The sequence below is a fragment of the Aptenodytes forsteri genome, unplaced genomic scaffold (genome assembly GCF_000699145.1).
Source record: "Aptenodytes forsteri isolate BGI_AS27 unplaced genomic scaffold, ASM69914v1 Scaffold195, whole genome shotgun sequence".
Lineage (NCBI taxonomy): Eukaryota > Metazoa > Chordata > Aves > Sphenisciformes > Spheniscidae > Aptenodytes > Aptenodytes forsteri.
The window spans coordinates 286,125-305,358 of NW_008795317.1; the positions used below are offsets into that span (position 1 = coordinate 286,125).

General features: G+C 44.2%; 1 protein-coding gene across 1 annotated transcript in view; it reads left to right on the top strand.

Moving 5' to 3' along the window:
• Positions 1-19,234, top strand: part of LOC103899194 (usherin) — a gene marked incomplete at its 5' end in the record, with an annotated part of 310,634 nt that overhangs the window by 285,926 nt on the left and 5,474 nt on the right. The window contains 5 exons of the mRNA XM_019472152.1: positions 11,781-11,990; positions 13,811-14,049; positions 14,613-14,830; positions 16,710-16,886; positions 17,868-17,951. Coding sequence (XP_019327697.1) covers positions 11,781-11,990; positions 13,811-14,049; positions 14,613-14,830; positions 16,710-16,886; positions 17,868-17,951 — 928 coding nt within the window. The remainder of the gene's footprint in view (positions 1-11,780; positions 11,991-13,810; positions 14,050-14,612; positions 14,831-16,709; positions 16,887-17,867; positions 17,952-19,234) is intronic.

Consider the following 19,234-nt stretch of genomic DNA (forward strand, 5'->3'; position numbering starts at 1 on the left):
CTAGTTGAAGATGTCCCTGCCCACGGCAGGGGGGTTGGACTAGATGACCTTTAGAGGTCCCTTCCAACCCAAACTATTCTATGATTCTATGATTTTTGAAGATGATGTTGTCTATGAATAGGCACGTTTACTTGCCACTGAACAGGATACCAGTAAGCCTCACTACTGATTCTGTATGCAATATTTGTACACATGATATATCTTGAAGATGAGTTTGGCAATGCTCAAAAGTCTTTACATTTGTCCTAAAAAAAAAAAAAAATATTGTTCAAGCATGGTTTTCTTTTGATGTATATGAAACACAGGGCTCCTGCAAGGTGGTGGCAATCTTTCTTTTACAGGCTCATTTGCTTTATAGGATCACAAGATAATTCACATTGGAAGGGGTCTCAGGAGGCCATCCAGTCCAACTTCCTGCTCAAAGCAGGGTCACTTAAGAGGTCAGATGAGGTTGTGCAGGGCTTTATCCAGTTGCATCTTGAAAACCTCCAGGGAGGGAGATTGTATAACCTCTCAGGGTAGTCTGCTCCACTGCTTGACTGTCCTCATTGTGAAAAAGTTTTTTTGTTACGTTCAATCTGAACCTCTTTTGCTTTAACTTATACCTGTTTTCTCTTGTCCCCTCTCACCACGTACCATTGTGAGGAACCTGAACCCACCTTCTTGTTAGCCTGTAGGTAGGTGCTGGGGGACTGCAATCAAGTCCCTCCAAAGCCATCTCTTCTCCAGGCTGAACAAGCCCCAGTCCCACAGCTTCTCCTCATAGGCCAAGTTCTCCAACCCCCTGATTACCTTGGTGGCCCTCCGCTGAACCTGCTCCAATTTATCAATATCTTTCTTGTATTTGGGGGCCAAAATGGAACAAATGCTAAATAAAGGCATGTAATCACTTCCTTTAATTGTCTGGCTATGCTCCTGTTAAACAGCTCAAGATGCCGTTGGCCATCTTTGCTGCCAGATTACACTGCTGGCTCATGTTCAGCTTTCTATCTACTAAGACCTCTAGGTCCCTTCCAGCAGAGGTGCACACTAACTGGTCAGTCCCTACCCTCTAATGCTGCAAGGATTTACAGCATTAAAGGAGCTTGTAAAAGGAGCAATTTGTCTTGCTGAAATTCATAAAGCTCCTGATGACCCATTCCTCTAGGTCCTTCTGAATGGCAGACCTGCCCTTCAACATATCAACTGGTCCACTCCAGTTTGGTGTCATCCACAAGTTTGATGAGAGCGCACTGTACAGATCAGGTTCTTTGGTAGCTCTGCTCCACTGCTACTGTTGTGTTCTTTTTGGTAGCCAGAAACCATGAAGAATTAATTCTAAAAAGTTGCTTTATCACATTAGTCTATCCAGCTGGTATATGTACATGTGTAATAGACTCACCGAGTCATGTAGGTTGGAAGGGACATCCAGAAGGCATCTAGCCTAATTCCCTACTTGAAGCAGGTCCAGTTAGACCAGGCTGCTCAGGGCTGTGTCCAGTTGAGTTTCGGATCAATTTCTCCATCCTTGTAGATGCAAGGATGGAGATTGTACAGCCTGTGTGGGCACCCCGTTCCAATTTCTAACTATATATCTCTTACTTTTCTTTGCATCTAATTCTCTTGTTTCAACTTGTGTCCCTTGCCTCTTGCTCCATTACTGTCAGAGTCCCGGGGACTGGAGGGAGGAGTGCAGTGGCTTTCTTCATAAATCAGTTCCAGCAGCTCTAATTTGGGTAAGAAAAGGATTCTGAAGGGACAATTATAAAACTATTGAAAAGAGAGCCTAGGATGCTACTAGAAAAGTGTAGTCAGTAGTATTCACAAAGCCCTTCTTCTCTGCTTGACAGTCACAAACCTCTTTTTTTCCTTTAGATGTCTCTGGATTGCCAGCATGTCTGTAAGGTAACAGCCAGTGTGAAAAGTGTGTCTGTTAGCTTTGTGCTGAAGGAAATGACGAGCATCTGTGAGGGACTGCCTCTTATTGCTGATTGCAGGTCCATGTTACCTGATTTCCTTCAGTGACTTAATGACGTCTTCTTGAACCTAGCAGTAGAGGAGATGCTACAATAGCAATTTTTCCAAAGCAAAAATGATAATTACTCAAAGCCTGAAAATTTATTGCACTTTAAATATATGAGGATATATTTTCCAGTTGTCACTTCTCTTGTGACAAGAGCTGTTAAACCTTTCCTGGAAACAGCATGCTTTAGGATGAGCTGTTTGTGTTTTAAGTCCTACTATGTACAAATATTAAGGTTTCCATTTCTTTGTCCCAGCTTTCCTTTCATGCCTGTGTAGGGCCCACCTGTTGGCCAGAACAGTGTGAAGTCTGCTCTCCATTTAGTGTAGTTTCCTTACAGCAGAACTGTTGTTAGACCAGATCTCCTTGCTACTTTGGACAGGATCTGTGAAGAATGTGAATTCAAGTGCAGACGGGGCTGAGTAGATAGCAAGCATTGTAGCAGACCCAAGCCCTACTTACTAGTTAGCAATCTTTCTTAGATAAAGAAAAACTTCCCAAGTTGGAAGTTGTAGACATTGGCTGTGGGGTATTCTCAGTTGCACCAACTTTCAATTATCTCAGCCAGGAGCTGTTTTTTGGGAAGTTGATACCACAGAGACTTTCTTGAGCCAAAGTTTTTAATGATTTATCAGTGACGGATAACAAAGAAAGCCTCTTGACCAGATTCCTGTGGATGACCATGCTGTGTTCAAGACTTTGCTTTTTCTCTCGGTTCTACTCCATAACTGGGCTGAGCTGTTGACTGGGACCCTAAATCAGTTTTGGTTTTTTTCACTGGTGGCCATTTATTTCACCACGAGAGGTTTTTGCATGCATGTGTTTGTCTTCAGCTTATATCACTTGCAGCAGTCCTCTGGGATCTATTCTGAGACCCTCCATTGTTGACAATTTATATCTTGCCTGTGAGACAAGTTATTCATAAGTATAGGGCTTGGCTTTTGCTATTATGCTGATGAAACCCAGATTTATATTTCACTTAAACTGGATATTGATTCTGCTGTCTCTGCATTTGAGGCTTGTTTGCTGGACATAAAACTTTAAATGCAACTGAATTTCCTCCAGCAGAATGCAGATAAAATCGAAGTGCTGTGATGGGACTCTCTCCAGCATTTTTGGAGGTATTGAGATATATTCAGTGAACCCTGACAGCTTCTTTGGATCTGAAGTCAGGATTTTGGAGTTTGTTGGGTTTTGGTTTGGGTTGGTTTTTTTTTTGCTGGAAACGTCAGCTGAATATTTAAGGCTTGTAAGACTAGATGCAAAAGTTGCACTTTCAGAAACCATGAAGTGAATTTAGAAGCTCATGCTGGTCAAAGGGACTATGCCCCCTAAATGCTTTTGTCACTGTTGTTCAAGGAAGCACTTTTACTCTTTAAGGGCCAGATCTGCATAAGCATATTAGCACCTGCTAGTTTTCAGTGGGTTTTTAAGAGGCATTAAGGTGCCTACTGTCTCATACTCAGAAATAATTACTTAGGTCTTTGAAATTCCCTCTATCGGTCTATTCGTACATTTAGATATCTGCATTTTCTAGAGCATCTGGCCTTTCAGGTATTTGTTGGAATGCTGCCTGAGATCCTCAGCTGTATTAAACAGATGCAATTGCATGATGTCCTGAAAAAACCTGACTTAAACAAACTTCATAACTCATGAGGCCTAATGAGTTTGCAAGTATAATCTTTGGATTCCTGGAATATTTCTGAAACAGAGTGTGTAGGCCCTTCTCAGGAATTATTGAGGATGGTGTGCAATGTTACCATATAGCAACCTATAGGGTCAGGCCTGTTTCTCTCAGCTAAGGGAAGGGCCTTTTGAACAGAGACTTGTGGCATTTAGTGCTATTCTGCAAAGCAGAGCTGTCAGAGTATGGTGTGATTTCCATGCAAGTCCAATGTCACTCCTCCACAATAGCGCTTAATTGTGTACTTAAGACTGCTTCTTCAGATTAATGGCTTAATGTCTTCCTGGTTTAGGACACATCCTTATTTCCACTTGGCAGGCACGGAACATGTAAAAGACAGAGAAGTAGGATTGTCCCTTTTCAGAAAGTTTTATGGTTCCCTGCGGAGGTTTATTCTCTGGGAGGACTGTCTGGTGCACCAAGACAGGGTCTGCAGCGCTGAAGCTTTCTGTCTCCAACCGCTGTGGGAGGCACAGCATCCCTCTTGCTTGTGAAGTGTGCTTCTCACGCTCCGGTTACTGCAGCCAAGTGAAGGGTCTAGGAAATACCCTGAGATATACCGGGGGGGAAATATGTTTTGTGTCCTCCATCTTGGACTCTCAAAGAGAAAACAAATCATATTCTGACTTTGGAGAGATAAAGAGAAAAAAAAGGGTGAAAAATCATGAAGATTAAGGAAGGACCAACTACAATGAGCGCAGAATAGGTCAGCCTTCTTGGTCACTTTTCAGAGATGACAAGCATGACACTTGGTTTACCAGCCTGTCTGTCAAATCATTGGCTGAGCTCTAGTTTGTGCTGCTTAGTTACTGACAAACAGCTCAGTGACTTCTGCAGCTTAAAATGGGGTGAAACTGGTTTTCTGACTGGCCAGTGATGGATAGTCACCCATTTGTAATATCCCTCCTATGTGGCTCCTTTTCATTGTTTTAATTCACCATTTCTTCCCGTCTCCCTGACAGAAAGATGCACTACAAAGTAGTGACATAAAATAGAACGTAGTTCTTTCTTGCACTCCCTGCTTGTTATCGCCTCTTCATTTTGTTTGCAAGAGTGTTTTTTCTTGCAAGGTTCGTTGTGCTCCCTGCTTCCAAGTAAAGAGAGTTTTTCATACTACACCTGCATTAGGCTACCGAGCTTGACCTCAGCTTATGAAAAGTAAAGCAGACATAACTGTATTATTTCACTGATGTAATGGCCCTACCTACTCTAAATAGCCTTTTGCAGAACAAGATGCTTCCTTTCCCCTGATAGAGGGTACACAGTAGGGAGAAGGGCCATTTGAAACCACGCGTTTTCTTTCATTAAGCCCCACTTCAGGCACTATGTTTCTGTTGTCAACACCATCCTAAATTCAAGTGCATAAACAGTGCATTGATGCAACAAACTTTGATTTTTGTTCATTAAACTGAATACGGATATTAGACTGGATTTGTTGGCTTCCAAAATAACCAGCGAGACTGTTAAAGCACCACTCTTGCAAGACCCTTCTCGGTAAATTGTGATTCTGACATATTCAAAACCATGGCAAGCTATCCTTTAAAAAGACATTAATGTGAGTACCAGGGGAAAATATACTCCAGGGCTGTAGATGACTTGATATGATTTCCTTGATTGTATCTTTTTATTTATGAGGCATAATTTATGACTGCTGAAAAGCAAACTAAAATGAGTGATGACTAACTACAGCCAAAGTAATAAATCAGAAGCGGAGAAAGAAGTGGTGATTTTGATCGAATCTATTGAATTAGCTGTTGCCCTTAGCCATTACAGGTATTGGAAAGACCTTTTAATATCTGCTTCTCTCTCTCATGGGAACTTGGTAACTATCTCATTATATACCCATAGGAAACAAATGATTTCATTTTCTACCTTTTAGAGTTAAACCTGTTTACATCTCTCATTAATTGCTGGTGTTATACTATGTTACATGAAATGAGCTTCCTTTAGAATTTGGTGATTTTGTTTGATTCCCAAAGTGTTTGCCTGTTGTCTTTCCCTTTCCCTTCCCCAGAATGGGTTCAGTACTTTTATTATTAGCATTTGAACAGTGGAGATGAATAGCAATGTTAAGAGGCTCAAATTATCACAGTGCTAGAAGCCTGGACCTAAAATCTATCCCGTTACATGTTTATGGCCTCCCTAAGGATGCTAACTGAATGTTGAACAGGGAAAAGTATGGATCTGAGGGCGGGCAATCAGAAAGCACACATTTGTTTACTACCTTTTTGTATCTCTGGTCATGAGTGGATGCGATACTTTCTTTCCCTTGCCTTTGCTCTGTCCCCCATAGACTGCAACCACTTTTGAAACTTTCTACTTTGCTAATACCTGCCTGACACTGCAGTGCCCAGATGTGAATACATTATCCTAATGCTGAATGCTAGGCTTTGGTAGACAAGCTTTGTGCTCTGAGCTGTGCTGACGTTGCGTAAGTAACTCCAAATTACCCAAGCTGCACGCCGATCAGTTCTGATGAGAAGAAAGACTTGTGAAGGGTGTTGCAACTGATGGCGAGAGGGAGCTGCTCTGGTTTCTCTGATTTTAACCAGCCAAGATTATGGTCTCTTCAATTTTCTTGCAGACTGCTGTTTGAACACAAGTAAAAATTGGGTGGTGTGCTTCTGAACTTACTGATGTCGTACCTTATATACCCCTAAAATGTCTTGCTATCTTGGAAAAGAATTACACTGTGAAAACTCTGCATTTATGTAAGTGTAGGGTTAGAAATTGAACAAATCTAAGTCAAGAAATCCAAAGCAAAGTCCCAAAGTAGTGCTGTGTCTTTGCAACCTCCATGAAACAACTCTAGAAAGGGAAGAGTGGTACGAACTCCTCTCTGCTACCGTTTGTCTCTCCTGGCGTGTACTGAGTAGTGCCAGCATTGAGTCCTTTTTGGAAAGGCCAGCAATCACAGGTGTGTGCAGTCCATGGACACCCTAAGGGCAGAGATCCTTACACACAGGAGTAAAGAGTTATGTGCATGTGTGAAAGGGGGGGCTTGGTCTGACCTTGTGGTTCCCCAGAACCTACAGCACTACCTAACTGCCCTACAGCTCTAAGCAGTGCTCAAAGCCAAAGGTAGGTAGTGATTTACTAATGAGACTTTTTTTAAGGCAAAAGGCTGTTTTCTGAGTGCCTGCAGGAGCTCAGTGCAAGCTGCCGCCACATACAGAGCTGAGATCCTGTCCCTCAGAGGGGCAACTGTGAGGGACTGCAGATTAACTAACTGCAGTGTGAAGCAGTATGATGCACAGTGCCTGTAGGACGTGGTGGGAGCCAGGAGTCCCTGCTGGTCTGTAGTCAGCTGTTTGGCTCGCTCTCCTTTCTGCTGATTTCCTGCAAGCAGGAAAGGTGAGCAGCATCTGGCCTCCATGCAGAGCAGAGGATCCCAGGTCTCCCTGACCTGGGAAGTCAGCAGGAGCTCAGGTCTGCTGCCTTCAGACAGGCAAGCTACCGCCAGCCAGTCCACCCTTCTGCCTGCTGCTGCCTTGCCACGCTTCAGCAGAAGTGAACGAGATCTCTCCAGTGAGGGAGAGTTTCTCATTCTCCATAGGCTGTCGGCTGCCCGAGGCTCCCCTTTGCAGGAGCAGGGAGGATTCCCACTTGGGGACTTCCCGCTTGGTCCCTGCGTTTGCAGCCGTAATACCTGTCACATTGTTTGAGCCAGGTCTGAGATGCGAGTGTTGTGCGCTGGCAGGCGTTAGCGCACGCACATCGTCCTCTGCCAAACCGCTGCTCAGTCAGCCATGGTTGTGCTTCTTCACGTAATCGGAGTCATGAGATCAAGGGATTGTTTTTTTATTTTGGAGAACTTTGGGCCACACACTGTGTTTTCTGCCTTAATCCTGGACTATCTTTGTCCTTTGAGGGGGGTTAATTTGAGTGCTTTATTTTGGCAGCTTCTTCACCTTCCCTTTTTCATCACAGCGAGGCCACAGTGCTCGCCTAGTTTATCATTGCTTTTCTTCTTCTAGTGCCTTTCTTGCGCTGCAGTATTGGAGGAGCTGTGGAAGCATATATCCAGCTGTTTCCCTCAGTTCCCAGTAGTACCTCCTGTATGGAGTAAATACCTTCACATATGATCTCGATTTGATGAAAGAAAAGCTTCTTTTTCAGTTTAAAACATAGCTTCCTCCATAAGGACCTGGGGTTTTAACAGTGTTGCAGCAGCTGAACCTGTGTGGCTCAGGGATGGAGTAAGTCATCTAATGGGCTTCTTCCACTGTCAGCATCTACAATACCATGATTTTTTTGCATCTACTCCCGAGGGCCATTGTGATTTTGTTGCCCTTTATGGAAGGAGTCGTTACTCAGCTTTACTAAGCTTGAACAGGCTGGGCTCACGTGGTAAGGCTGTGGCCATCTTCTCAGCACTTCCCTTCCCGCTCCTCATAGGTTTTGCGTCTTCTTGCTGTGCTGATGAACCTTGAGGTTGTCCTGTGATCATTTTGAAGCGACAGCTGATCACCGGTTTCTTCCAGGAGCAGAGATCTGTGAAGACTCATTTATGATGGAAAAAAACAAGCTTAGTTACCTTTAACTGGATTTCTTCAGTCCTCCGAATATACGGTCTCCAGAGAGGTTTCCCCCCTCTCTCTGGCTCCACTTCAAAGTGCAGTCTGGGCCAGGGGCCAGCAGATTGATAAAGCATTTTAAATAGTAACTCGTGTAGCTGATTTCGAAGCCCTCTCCTGGCTTTTTTGGGACAGTGCAGCCATTAACAGCAGCACATCTTCTGGCAGGGTGCTGAGCCATGCACCATGATGTCAGACTTAATGCTTTTGGAGGCAGTATATTCAGAAAGTCAAGTTATAAGAAACTTCTGTTGGCTTTCTGCTGTCTGTGTTTTGCCATTCAAGACATCCCTGAGATATGATTGCTTCCTGTTTGCCCCACGTTCCTGTGTGCTCTTTTATAATCTTCTTACATTAATAAGCAGCAGGTAATACTGCTGCCTGTTAAGCTCTTTACATTTCTATATGAATGCAGTTAAATATTTTTGGTGCTGATTATATCACAATTTAGAAGGAATTTTTGTGAGCCCAAAAAGCTTTTTACAAAAGTCCAAATCGTGAAATTTCAGTTTAACAAGGCTAGCCAGGCAAAAGCTTTCATCCGTGACCGTTTTGTGGTGACTTTTTGAGGAGCCATGGCCAAACCTCTGATTTTAACAGGCACTCCTCATTGTGGCTTCTGTTGCCATGCTGTCCCATTTCTCCATGCAACGAAGTGGCTAAACATCAGCATTTCCATCTGCAGTCAGTTCTGGGCACTTACTACTGAGTCTCCAAATGCTGACCAGGACTTACTTGGACGGCGAGTCTCAAAGGGAAATATTTTTATACCCATCCATCCTTTTACAGATGGTTCAGCAGAAGCAGAGGGAGTTAAGGGAATCCAGATTAGGTTGGTGTAAATCCAGAATTTAGATCCTCAGAAGTCCTGTCTCAGAAGCTGGCGTTAGAGAGTTTCACAGACACCTAGAGGTTTTCTGCTGGAAACATGTCTTGGCAGGGCTGAGTAGCTGGTGTCTGTCTAGAAGGCAGACTCAGAGCATGCCTGTCTGTCAGGCCCACACACATGTGGCCATGACCTCAGCCTTTTTTTGAAGAGGGACAGGCATGTGGCGCCTGAGGGATGGACTGCAACCTTAGCTCCCCCTCACCTCCCTGGGGAAGGGCTGGGCTGGGGAACCATGTCTGCTCCTGCTTGCTTGTGCTCTGCCCAGTCAACCTTGATTTCATTGTGTTCACGCAAAGTGAAACAGCCCTGAAGGGAGCACCCTGAGTACAAAGATGGGTCATCCGCTTGGGCATTCCCACTCTGGAGGGCGGCAGGCTTGACTACCTCCATTGGGGCATGTGATTGAACATAAATTACCTGCCTCCTGGAGCAATCCTTTAACCACTTAGCTGTAGTATGAAAGGGGATGAGCATCCCCTTTTTCCTTGTCCTAAGACAGTGTTTTGAAAGAAAGAGCCCCAGTTTGTCTGAATTAAGGCTTGTTTTCTGAAAGACAAGGTGTAGGCACCTATGATAGGACAGGGATCAATGGAGGAAGGTGTCGCCATCCGGCTCTCAGTGAAGCGTCTGCTTCCCAAGTGAGTTGCATCCCTCCCTCCTCCGAAATTCCTAGGGGGGCCCATTCTGAGGCCGAATTCCTCAGAGGAAGCTTCTGTTCCTAACTCATCACCTTCAGTTTTGCTGTGGGCAGCTTGCTCAGCAGGTCAGGTCCAACACCGTTACGCTCCATGCTCATTAAGGCCACAGCCTGGATATAACTGGAGCGTTTGAGCTCAGGTCAGTGCTGAGTCGATGCCAGTGGCACACGGAGAGCTGCTCTTTCCATATGTGGCTTATTCTTTCCACAAAGAAATATGCCCCTTGAAATGAACGACTGTGGGCAAATCTGTGTAGCAGCTGGAACTGAACTGAGGTAGAGGGTTTGACCTACTGCAGTAAAGTGAACAGAGTTTGACTTTATGAAGAGTTCACAACAGAGGTATATTACTGATTTCACTGAAAATGAAAGTGCTTTGGCTGAGCTTTTTACTGTAGGGCATCATCTGTACTTACGTAGTGTTTCACCGGACAGTGCTATATGTTGCTGATGGAATCGGGCAGGAACTTTCGGTTTGCAATTAGAAGGCATTTTGTCTGCAAAGCCACTGTGGTGGTTTTTGGCCTTTTTCCTTCCCCAGGCTTCTTGTGAAGTGTCCTGTGGTCTTGGAACTTAATATTGCAAGCTGGAAGGACTCCAGGGTCAGTTCTGAAGACCTCTTATTTCTAAACCTCTTGGGTTTTTTAAGGCATAGTCCCACCATTCACTTCCCTAGGACCTCTGCCCAGAGTAGATCACATAAGAACATGTTTTACTGTAGTTAGAACCGCTCAACATGAAAGCTTACTAAGGAATACTTATACTAAAAATCACTCAGACAGTCCTCTTGTATTGCCATTTAGATCTATCATTCTGATTGATCACTATGTGGTTGGCTAATATTGAGCCTAATTTAACCCTATACGCTCACACATCCATCTATTCTGTCTATTGTACCTGACATTCTGCAAATTACTTACTCATGCAAATGACGACCTGAGGCAACCTTTTATGATATTCGTGTTTAATTATACAAATGGTTTTTGATAAATAAGATTATACATCCTTCCATATGTTTATTCACTCCTTGATGAAAGCAAAATTTAATTTTCATGCAGATTTGTTGGAGAGTGTGTTTAATAAGTGCTGAGTTTTATGTAGTCTGCAGATCACTCCGGTTTTGGGAAGCTGACAAAATCAGTAGGCATAGTTCATAGAGACATGTGGGTTTTAATCAGGCCTAATTCAAGCTGCTAAATTTTGAAATCTTGGAACTGAAGCCGTTGCCTTTGTGCTCATGCAATAAAGCAAATGTTGTTGTGAAAATAAGTGAGAGATGCTGACTTAACTATACAGTTCAATGGGCTTTATTTATATTATGGGTTACTGAAAATGTTGCCAAATGACTGATACATTGATATTTTTAAGAGAGGGATGTTCCTGTAAAACTTTCCAGTTCTAAAGAGTAACTAGAGTTTGGCTTGTGCAATTCAGTCAAGGTGAATGTAACTTGTGTCACACAGTGCCAGGCTGAATTCATCAGGGCTGTTTGCATACATGAGAAAAGTGTGTAGAAGGGAGAAACTGGCAGGACTGGATATCAGTATTTTTGTTCAGATGTCTTTGAAAACATTATCACTGTTGATCACAGCTCCTCAAGGAGTCCTCTTTGCATGGTATGACACAGACAGTGGTGGGAGTTCAGAGTTTGGGAATCAGGTATGAAGAAGACACACAAACACACACTGCCTGAGGCATGAAATCTGCTTCTTTTCCCTAAATGTAGCAGTGGGAAACATTCCACTCTTCTGTTAGAAAGCCACTGGGTCAACACAGGTGCTGGGCGGCAGCCCAGGGACATTTTGCATGGGTGTCATTGCGCTGCATTTTTTTCAGTGTCAGTACAGCTGCAGTAGCATCCCTGACTAACCATGGATGTTTTGTAGGCTTGAGTCCTTCGCTAACAGTTCCTCTGTTTTTGTGTGCCGAAGGTGTGGTCAGTAAACTCAGCGGGCCGGACGCCGAGCGGCTGGTCCCGCTGCCGGACGGGCCCTGGCCCTCCCGAGGGCCTGGGAGCTCCCCTCTTTGACATGGTGGCGTCCACAGTGGCTGTGGTGAACATCAGCCCGCCTCTTAAGCCAAATGGGGTGGTCAGTATCTACAGGCTGTTTTCTAATGATACCAGAGGAACTGATGTGGTGGTGAGTATTGTCAACACTGTTGCTGTGCTTCCATTTGAGCTTGTATTTTCTAGCTTTAACAGTTTTGTTCTTACAAGCTGCTACCGTTGGTTACAGACTGTCTTCCTCTCCTGCGCTCCCGTTGTTAACTGCTCTGCAATGCTCTCTTCTGGCTAAAGCGCCACTAGCGCTTTCAGTCATCTAAATGTGCTTCTCGAGGAACTACCCTCATCATTAAACACTTCTGACGTGGTGATATGCTGTAACAATGTGATGGGAATCAAAAGTATTGTTCAGGGGTGGCTAACCGTCCAAACGAAACACTTCCAGACAGCTTCTGCCAGTCCAAATGGTGCAGGTGGAAACTGCAGCCATTAGGAAATGATTGGGTGCTTTTGTTAGCCTATGGATTTGAAGTTCAACAGAAAGTCCTGTACATGAGCTTCCCGTAGAATCTTTCTTGTTGGTAAGACGTATCTCACTGTAAAGCACTGAAGAATAGCTAAGCAACTTCTTCTGTGTTTGGTGTCTCAGCCTAGACACCATTAGGTATCCAGAAATGACCAGTCTCGCCTTAGGAAACCTGCAGGGCTTCATTAGAGTTATAAAACAGGGCGATGTGGGGAAAGGTTAGGGCTGTTGAAGGTGCCTGGAACAGTTACCACGAAATCAGTGCAAAATGCTTGAATACTTTTTGTCTGTAACACTATCTGTTTGTTTTTTACAAGTAGGTAAATATTTGTATGGGATTTTTTCCTTTATCCCATCTTGCTCAGCTTGGAAGTGCTAGGGACACCTTCCCAGGTCATCAATCCTGTCCGTGAGCTTAAGCTGCCTACCGATTGCACATTACACATTTATTCCTTCCAGTGCAATTGGCTGTGTCCGTGTCTGATTCAGCCAGTTCATCTCGGTGGTGCCTGCATGGCCCTCCATTTCCATCCCCTCACACCTGCCATGCTGGCTTGTCTCTGGCTCTGGCATCAAGAAATACCAAGTGCTTTCCTCTGCTTGCTTCACTCTTTCCTTCCTATATTTTGCTGCACTCTGCTAAATCACATGCTGCCAAATGGGAGCAGATGTTGCACCTCTTTGGTGTTTTCTACATATTTTTATTTCTTTGGCTTAAGAAGCTATACCCACAAATGACTAGAGCAATGAGGTGAAGTGGCAGTTCCTGTGAGCGGTTTCAGAAAAAAGGCACCGTTTCCTTTGCCAGAACTGCCAGGTCTCCCTTGCTGAGCATAGAGGAGTTTCCTAACAGGCTCGCCCAGCACCATGGCCATTTGAATGCAGAGCAGCATCATGTTGGCCCTCACCTTAGCGGTACCTACCAGAAAGCACATTCTCCTGTCTGTGAGTAAACTGACCCACCAGACACATTCATATCGCTCTGCCCAATGCTGTCTCCTGTATACATGTTGAGGAAGCTTATGAGATACACAAGAGTATTTGCTAGCACACTGATCATGGAGCTATTTTCCACATTAATTTCTTTTTACTTCAGTACCATTTATCCCAGAGTTTCTCCTTAAAGGTTTTCTGTTTCTCTGTTCCTGAGAATGACATTTGCAAGTTGACATACAGTGGTCACAGCTCAATCAAGACATCTGTGAGGCCACTGACGACATGGTCTTTTCCTTTGAACAGTGCCCTTTAACTTCATAATGGGAGAAAAATGAATGCAGAGTTCCCAGTACACAACAGCTGCATTAATGTCAGACTTAAAGGACATGCAGAACCTTGTGCCCGTCTTCTTCTGGAGTTAATTCACCTCCATAACTCTTATTTAGTACTTGTGGTGCTTGCAGCTGTGACAAGTTCCCTCTTAATTTTTATAGCTGTCAGAAGGGACTGCCACCCAGCAGACAATACATGGGCTAAAACCTTTTACCACATACTCCATTGGCGTGGAGGCCTGCACCTGCTTCAACTGTTGCAGCAAAGGACCCATGGCCCAAATCACCACACAGCCGGCTCCACCCTCAGAGCAGCCCCCCCCGCAGATCCGCACCGTGACCTCCAGGAATGCCTCTTTCCAGTGGAGCGCCCCTCAGTCACCCAATGGCATTGTCACCAGGTAGGACCTGCCACCCAGCCAAAACTGCCCACCTTGGCTAGGGGTGGTCGCAGAACAATTTTCCTGGACATGAGGAAGGGCTGAGAGCACTGGACGGTTGTGAAAGCCATGCTCCTCCTTCCCACTGTTGGTGGTGATATTCCCATCTGGGAGGTGTTCACACGCAACAGTTGCTTTTCTCCTGAGCAGGATACTGGGGGGGATGAAGGTGGAGAGGATGAGTTGTTGTGAGTGGAGGTAATTGCCTGACAGCTGCGGTTGCAGTCAAAAATTGTGAGATCAACTGGCAGCAAAGAGGCAGTTGCCTTGTAGTTACTAAGGCAAATCCTGATTTGCAGGTGTGAGCAGCAAGGTAACAGGCATCAACAGTTTCACTGTGAGTGTGACTGACAACCACGATTGCTCGTAGGCATCTTACAGTTGGGGCCAAAATCTCCAAGAGAAAAACTGGGATCAGGTCCATTCTCTTCTCTGGTAGCCAGCCAGCAATTAGGATGAAATGTATGGTTGGCTGTTACGCTGTTAAGGCTCTTGATTAATCAAAATCTCAACTTTCTTCTCAGCTATGAGCTCCATGTGTATATGGCTTGTCCCCTTAACCTACAGCCAGCAGTGAAGGTTTGCAGTCCTGGCCCAACTGAGGTGAAGTATACAGGAAAAGGCCAGAGTGCCAACGTGTCCAACCTCGAGCCTTACACGACTTACAACCTGCGAGTCGTGTCTTACAACTCTGTTGGCAGCAGCGCCTCAGAATGGATTGGTTTCACTACAGAAAAGGAGCGTGAGTATGAGAAACGGTTCACCGATCAGCAGTGCCTGCTTCTGATGCACGGGGCTGCATAGCACCAAATGACTTCTCCACCTCTGTGAAAGATGGTGTCCCCAGAAACCTGCTCTATCTGGTCACTGTGCCTCTGCTGCCCGTTCATTGAAATTCTGCTCTGGGGCTTGACTGCTCATTCCTTCAAAAGTATTTCTTTGCTCACCATCTGATATCACATCCTCTGTCTTGGGAGCCTGGAAACCTTTTATTTTACTGAGAATGGGAGGCAAAGCTGCAGAACATAAAAAGTTCACGTATTACCAGAAGGGTGATGTGTAGTAATAAATACACTGCCATAAATAATCCCTGGGAAAAGTGGAGATCTTGAAAGAGACCTGGTGATTCTCTCCAGGAACAATCTTACTGTCCTAATTCATGCCACACTTCTGCCAGGGCTCATGAGAGTTTTCCTTGGATGTCATCTGAATGATTCGATCCTTGTTGACAATGAAGTAAGAATTTGTTGCTACCTACCTAACCACCACAGGCAGTACTTTAAGGCCATGTGGTAGTCTGCATGGAAATCTAACATGCAGGACCTGTGCCTACAGGCAGAATAGATTTTGCCATCAAAACTGAATTTGCAGTAGTCTAACATCAGCTTTTATTAAAAAGGGCTATAATGCTGTAGCCGGAGTCATTCCATAACAGATGAGATGGGCATTTCACCTCAGCCTGCCAGGTCAGGGCAAAGAGGATGTTCACTTTTTATCATACAGTCTCGTGTCGGGATTTCAGAATCACCTTTCTAAAAATCCCTTTTGTATCACTTGGTAGTTCTGCCTAGTAATCACTAAAAATGTATCTATCTGCTACATCCTTAGCTGAAAATTTCAGGTGGAACAGCCCCAGATTTTCTTTAATGTCACCACTGAAAAAAAGAAAAAGGTCCTTATCTCTAAAGCTGTGTTTTATTAAATTGCAAACTAAAAAGCTGGAACATAATAATGAACTTTTAAATGGAGAAAATTCATAATGAACTGGTGAGACATAAAGAACACAAGGGTTTGAGAGCCATTTTTAAACCCCTGCCCACTGGGTCTGCAGCCCTCTTCTTTCAGTCTTGCTTTTCTTGCCTTGCTGACCTCTTCACACCAGGTCTCCTGAGTCACTCCGAATGTCTCCTTCCTCTTGCCTGGAAGGCTTGCTTTAGTGACAGTGGGCAATTAGCAGCAAAGCGCAGCTGGACAAGCAGCTTTCTTATGAACAAAACAGCATATCCTGGGCACACGGCTTAATGGCAAAGCCACAAGAAAAGACCACCTCAAACTTAAATGAAGTCTTTTGTCAGCAAGCTGTTGAGCCCAACTGATGAACTCTTCCTCCCTGAAGTGAGTTCTGGGTTTCTTTTCTCTCTGCCTGCTGTCTGCCCTTGCTTTTCTGAAACCCCATGTTTTCGTGTATGTGCCTGTGTTAAAAGATGATCTTGGGCAATTTCTTGGGGCTTGCAAAAGAGTCCTCTCCTCAGCAGTTTGGTTCCCACAGCCCAGCATGCTGCAACTGAACTTGTACAGCCTCCTGTGTCTCCCTGTCCCCCACCTTGAGCTAGAATTTAATTTATACAGTTTTAGAGTCTGTACCACATACACAAAGGGAAAGGAAGGGAGTTCTAGGTCTTTATTTTAAAGATATGAGATATTTCTCAGTGTAGAGGCTGGCATGCTACAGCAGCTTTCTCTTTTCTCCTTGTATCTTCCCTACTCATACACATGTATACGAGAGAGAGGGGGAGTGCACGCGACGGAGAGAGCTTGTATCATGCAGAGTCTCTTTCTCTGCGCTGTATAACTCAGTCATGCCTGTTGGCTAGAAATGAGCTCTTTTCCTTCTTTTGCAGCACCTCGGTACACGGCTCCATTCTCCGTTGTCAGCAATTTATCTACCATCCACATAGACTGGAGCCGCACTTTTGTACTGAACGGCCGCCTGAAGGAGTACGCGTTAACTGAGAGCGGGCAACGCATCTACAGTGGCTTTGACACTGAGCTGTATTTACCAAGGACATCTGACAAAAGTCAGTTTCAATTTCTAATAGCTTTCTCTCTGTGAAAGACTCGTGAGCTAAATTAGTAGTATTGTGTGCTAAATTTAAGAAAAACTCTCCATAGCCATCCCAAGCTAAGAGCACAGGAGTGTACTACAGACACACTGAAGTGCATGTAAGCAGATGCTTGAAACAAAAATCCTTGGAGCTAAGCTTCCTCTTAAACATTTTACCCGACTGGGTGAGACTGCTCTGGCTCATTGTGAGGGTCGAGCTTTCCCAAATCCTAGAGCTGCGTTGCAATTCCACCCTTCAGGGCTACACTCTGGGAAATGCATGGAAAGCTTCAGCTTCCGAAAAGACTGGAGCCTGAATTTTTCTTTAAGCAGAACTAAGTCAGTAGCTCTTGGAATCAGCCATGTTTTGAAATCTAGTTTCTCTTTCAGAAATTTTCAGTCTTTAAAATAAAAGGAAACTCTGTCAACAGGGGAAAAAAAGAAAAAAAAAGAAAAGAAAAAAAAGAAAAAATATTTTCTGTTTTTAAGGTGTTGGGGTTTTTCTATTTTAAAGGATTTTGTCATTTATTTTTTCCTTTCCTGCAATGGTGCTAATACATATTTTTTTTACTCAAACATTCTTAACATTTTTTTATCAGTCATGAACGGAGTATGATGGATTTAGAAGAAAATGATGAATAAGTTGAAAGTTGACAGCTACAGGTCATTGGAAGAGGGAGGTTTGGGTGGTGAAAGAGGAATGTAATTTGTAGCAACATCACAGTGGTGACTACCTATGATCTGCCATGGTTCGTAGTTTAGAAGTTTAATACCCATGTGTAAGGGATTATGAGGCTCTGATCTGGGACTCAGGTGAGGTATGATGGGTTATGTGCTGTGCCTGCCTTGGCTTTTCTCAGACCTGGCCATCTCTACTGGTGGATCACGGTGACAAAGCAGCACCTACAGAATTCGATTTCTCCTGCTGACAGTATTTTCTAACCTTTTTGCTCAGCCTTTTTGTTTCAAGTGACCTGCATCACCGATGAAGGGAGCGCCATGACACCGGTCATCAAGTACAGCGCTGGAGATGGAGTTGGTAAATATGTGAAGAAATTACCTAGCACCTATTGATTTTATGTGTTTGTGGTAGAAATTTGATGTGTCGCGCATGCCAGACAGGATGGCATCTCTTTGCAGGATCAGGGGATTCCTTAGCATCTTTAGGGTATGAGGCATGTAGGTAATGTGCCCTCTTTGCCATGGATGGCTTTCTGTTTCTTTACATCATCAGCTTCAGATCCTTTCTCCAGACGTGTAATAGTTTTTTCTTTTATTTTTACACAAATATTTTGCTCCAAAAACATAGTGCTTTTTCCTCCTGAATAGAATCTGCTCTCTTCCAGATTTTATTTCCAAATTAAGATTATCTTGAATTCTAGTCCTGTCCTCCCACACTCCTCCTCAGTTTGACAATGAAAATACATATCCTCTCTTTTCTCTGCATCCCACCCACCCCAGCAAGGGGCACCCGCCTGCTCCCTTCATATGACCAACCAGCCAGTCTCTGCAGCTTCACCTGGGATATGTTCCCCTAAGCAGTTTATGAGAATGTCATACTGAGATGCTGTCAGGACCCGGTTTATAATACCTGCTGTTGTTTCCCTTCTGTCCGTGAGGCCTTTGCCTGTTTTGTGGAAGCAAAGGAGTTTGGTGCGATGAAATCCCAGTCGGTTGCTGTCCATTGAGTAGTAGATGCCTACCGGTAAAAAGTTTCAGGATTTTATCTCCTTAGTTTTCTGGGAAGCAAAGCTAAGCTCAAACCGTTTCTAACTGACACATTGGTTTTGATTTATTTATTTATTTTTTGAGTTGCATCTTGTTCAGCTTCTTAAAATAGACGGGCCTTGTCTTTGCAATTACTCTTTACACTGCATTTCCCTTATATCCCTTTTCATGCTCTCACTCCGTCCTCCTGCAGAATTTCAGGCAAGGCTGCTGTAAAGGCATTATAAAATGTCCCCAGTTACTCTACATCCATCACCTTCCACAGTCTGCCTCTTTTTTCTTTTGATCGCTGCTTGTACCCAGAGTGTACTGCAAACTCGATCAGCACCACAGGCAACTTGCAGTAGAGGCTTGCAAGCGAAGGTGATGGAAATTCCTTAGCAAAGAGTCTGGATTCGCATGTAGGATTGCAAATAACCAGGAAATCCTGTCACTGAGATTTCTTACGCTTGTGTTGTGTATAAGCAAAGCCAATCAAGTGGCTGTTTTTTTCCTAACAGGCGGGGAAGGAGGAATGAAATGTTTCATGTTGTTTGCTTTTGTATTAATTTATCACTCATTTCGGTTCAGTCTTCCTCCCTTTCTCTTTTTAAC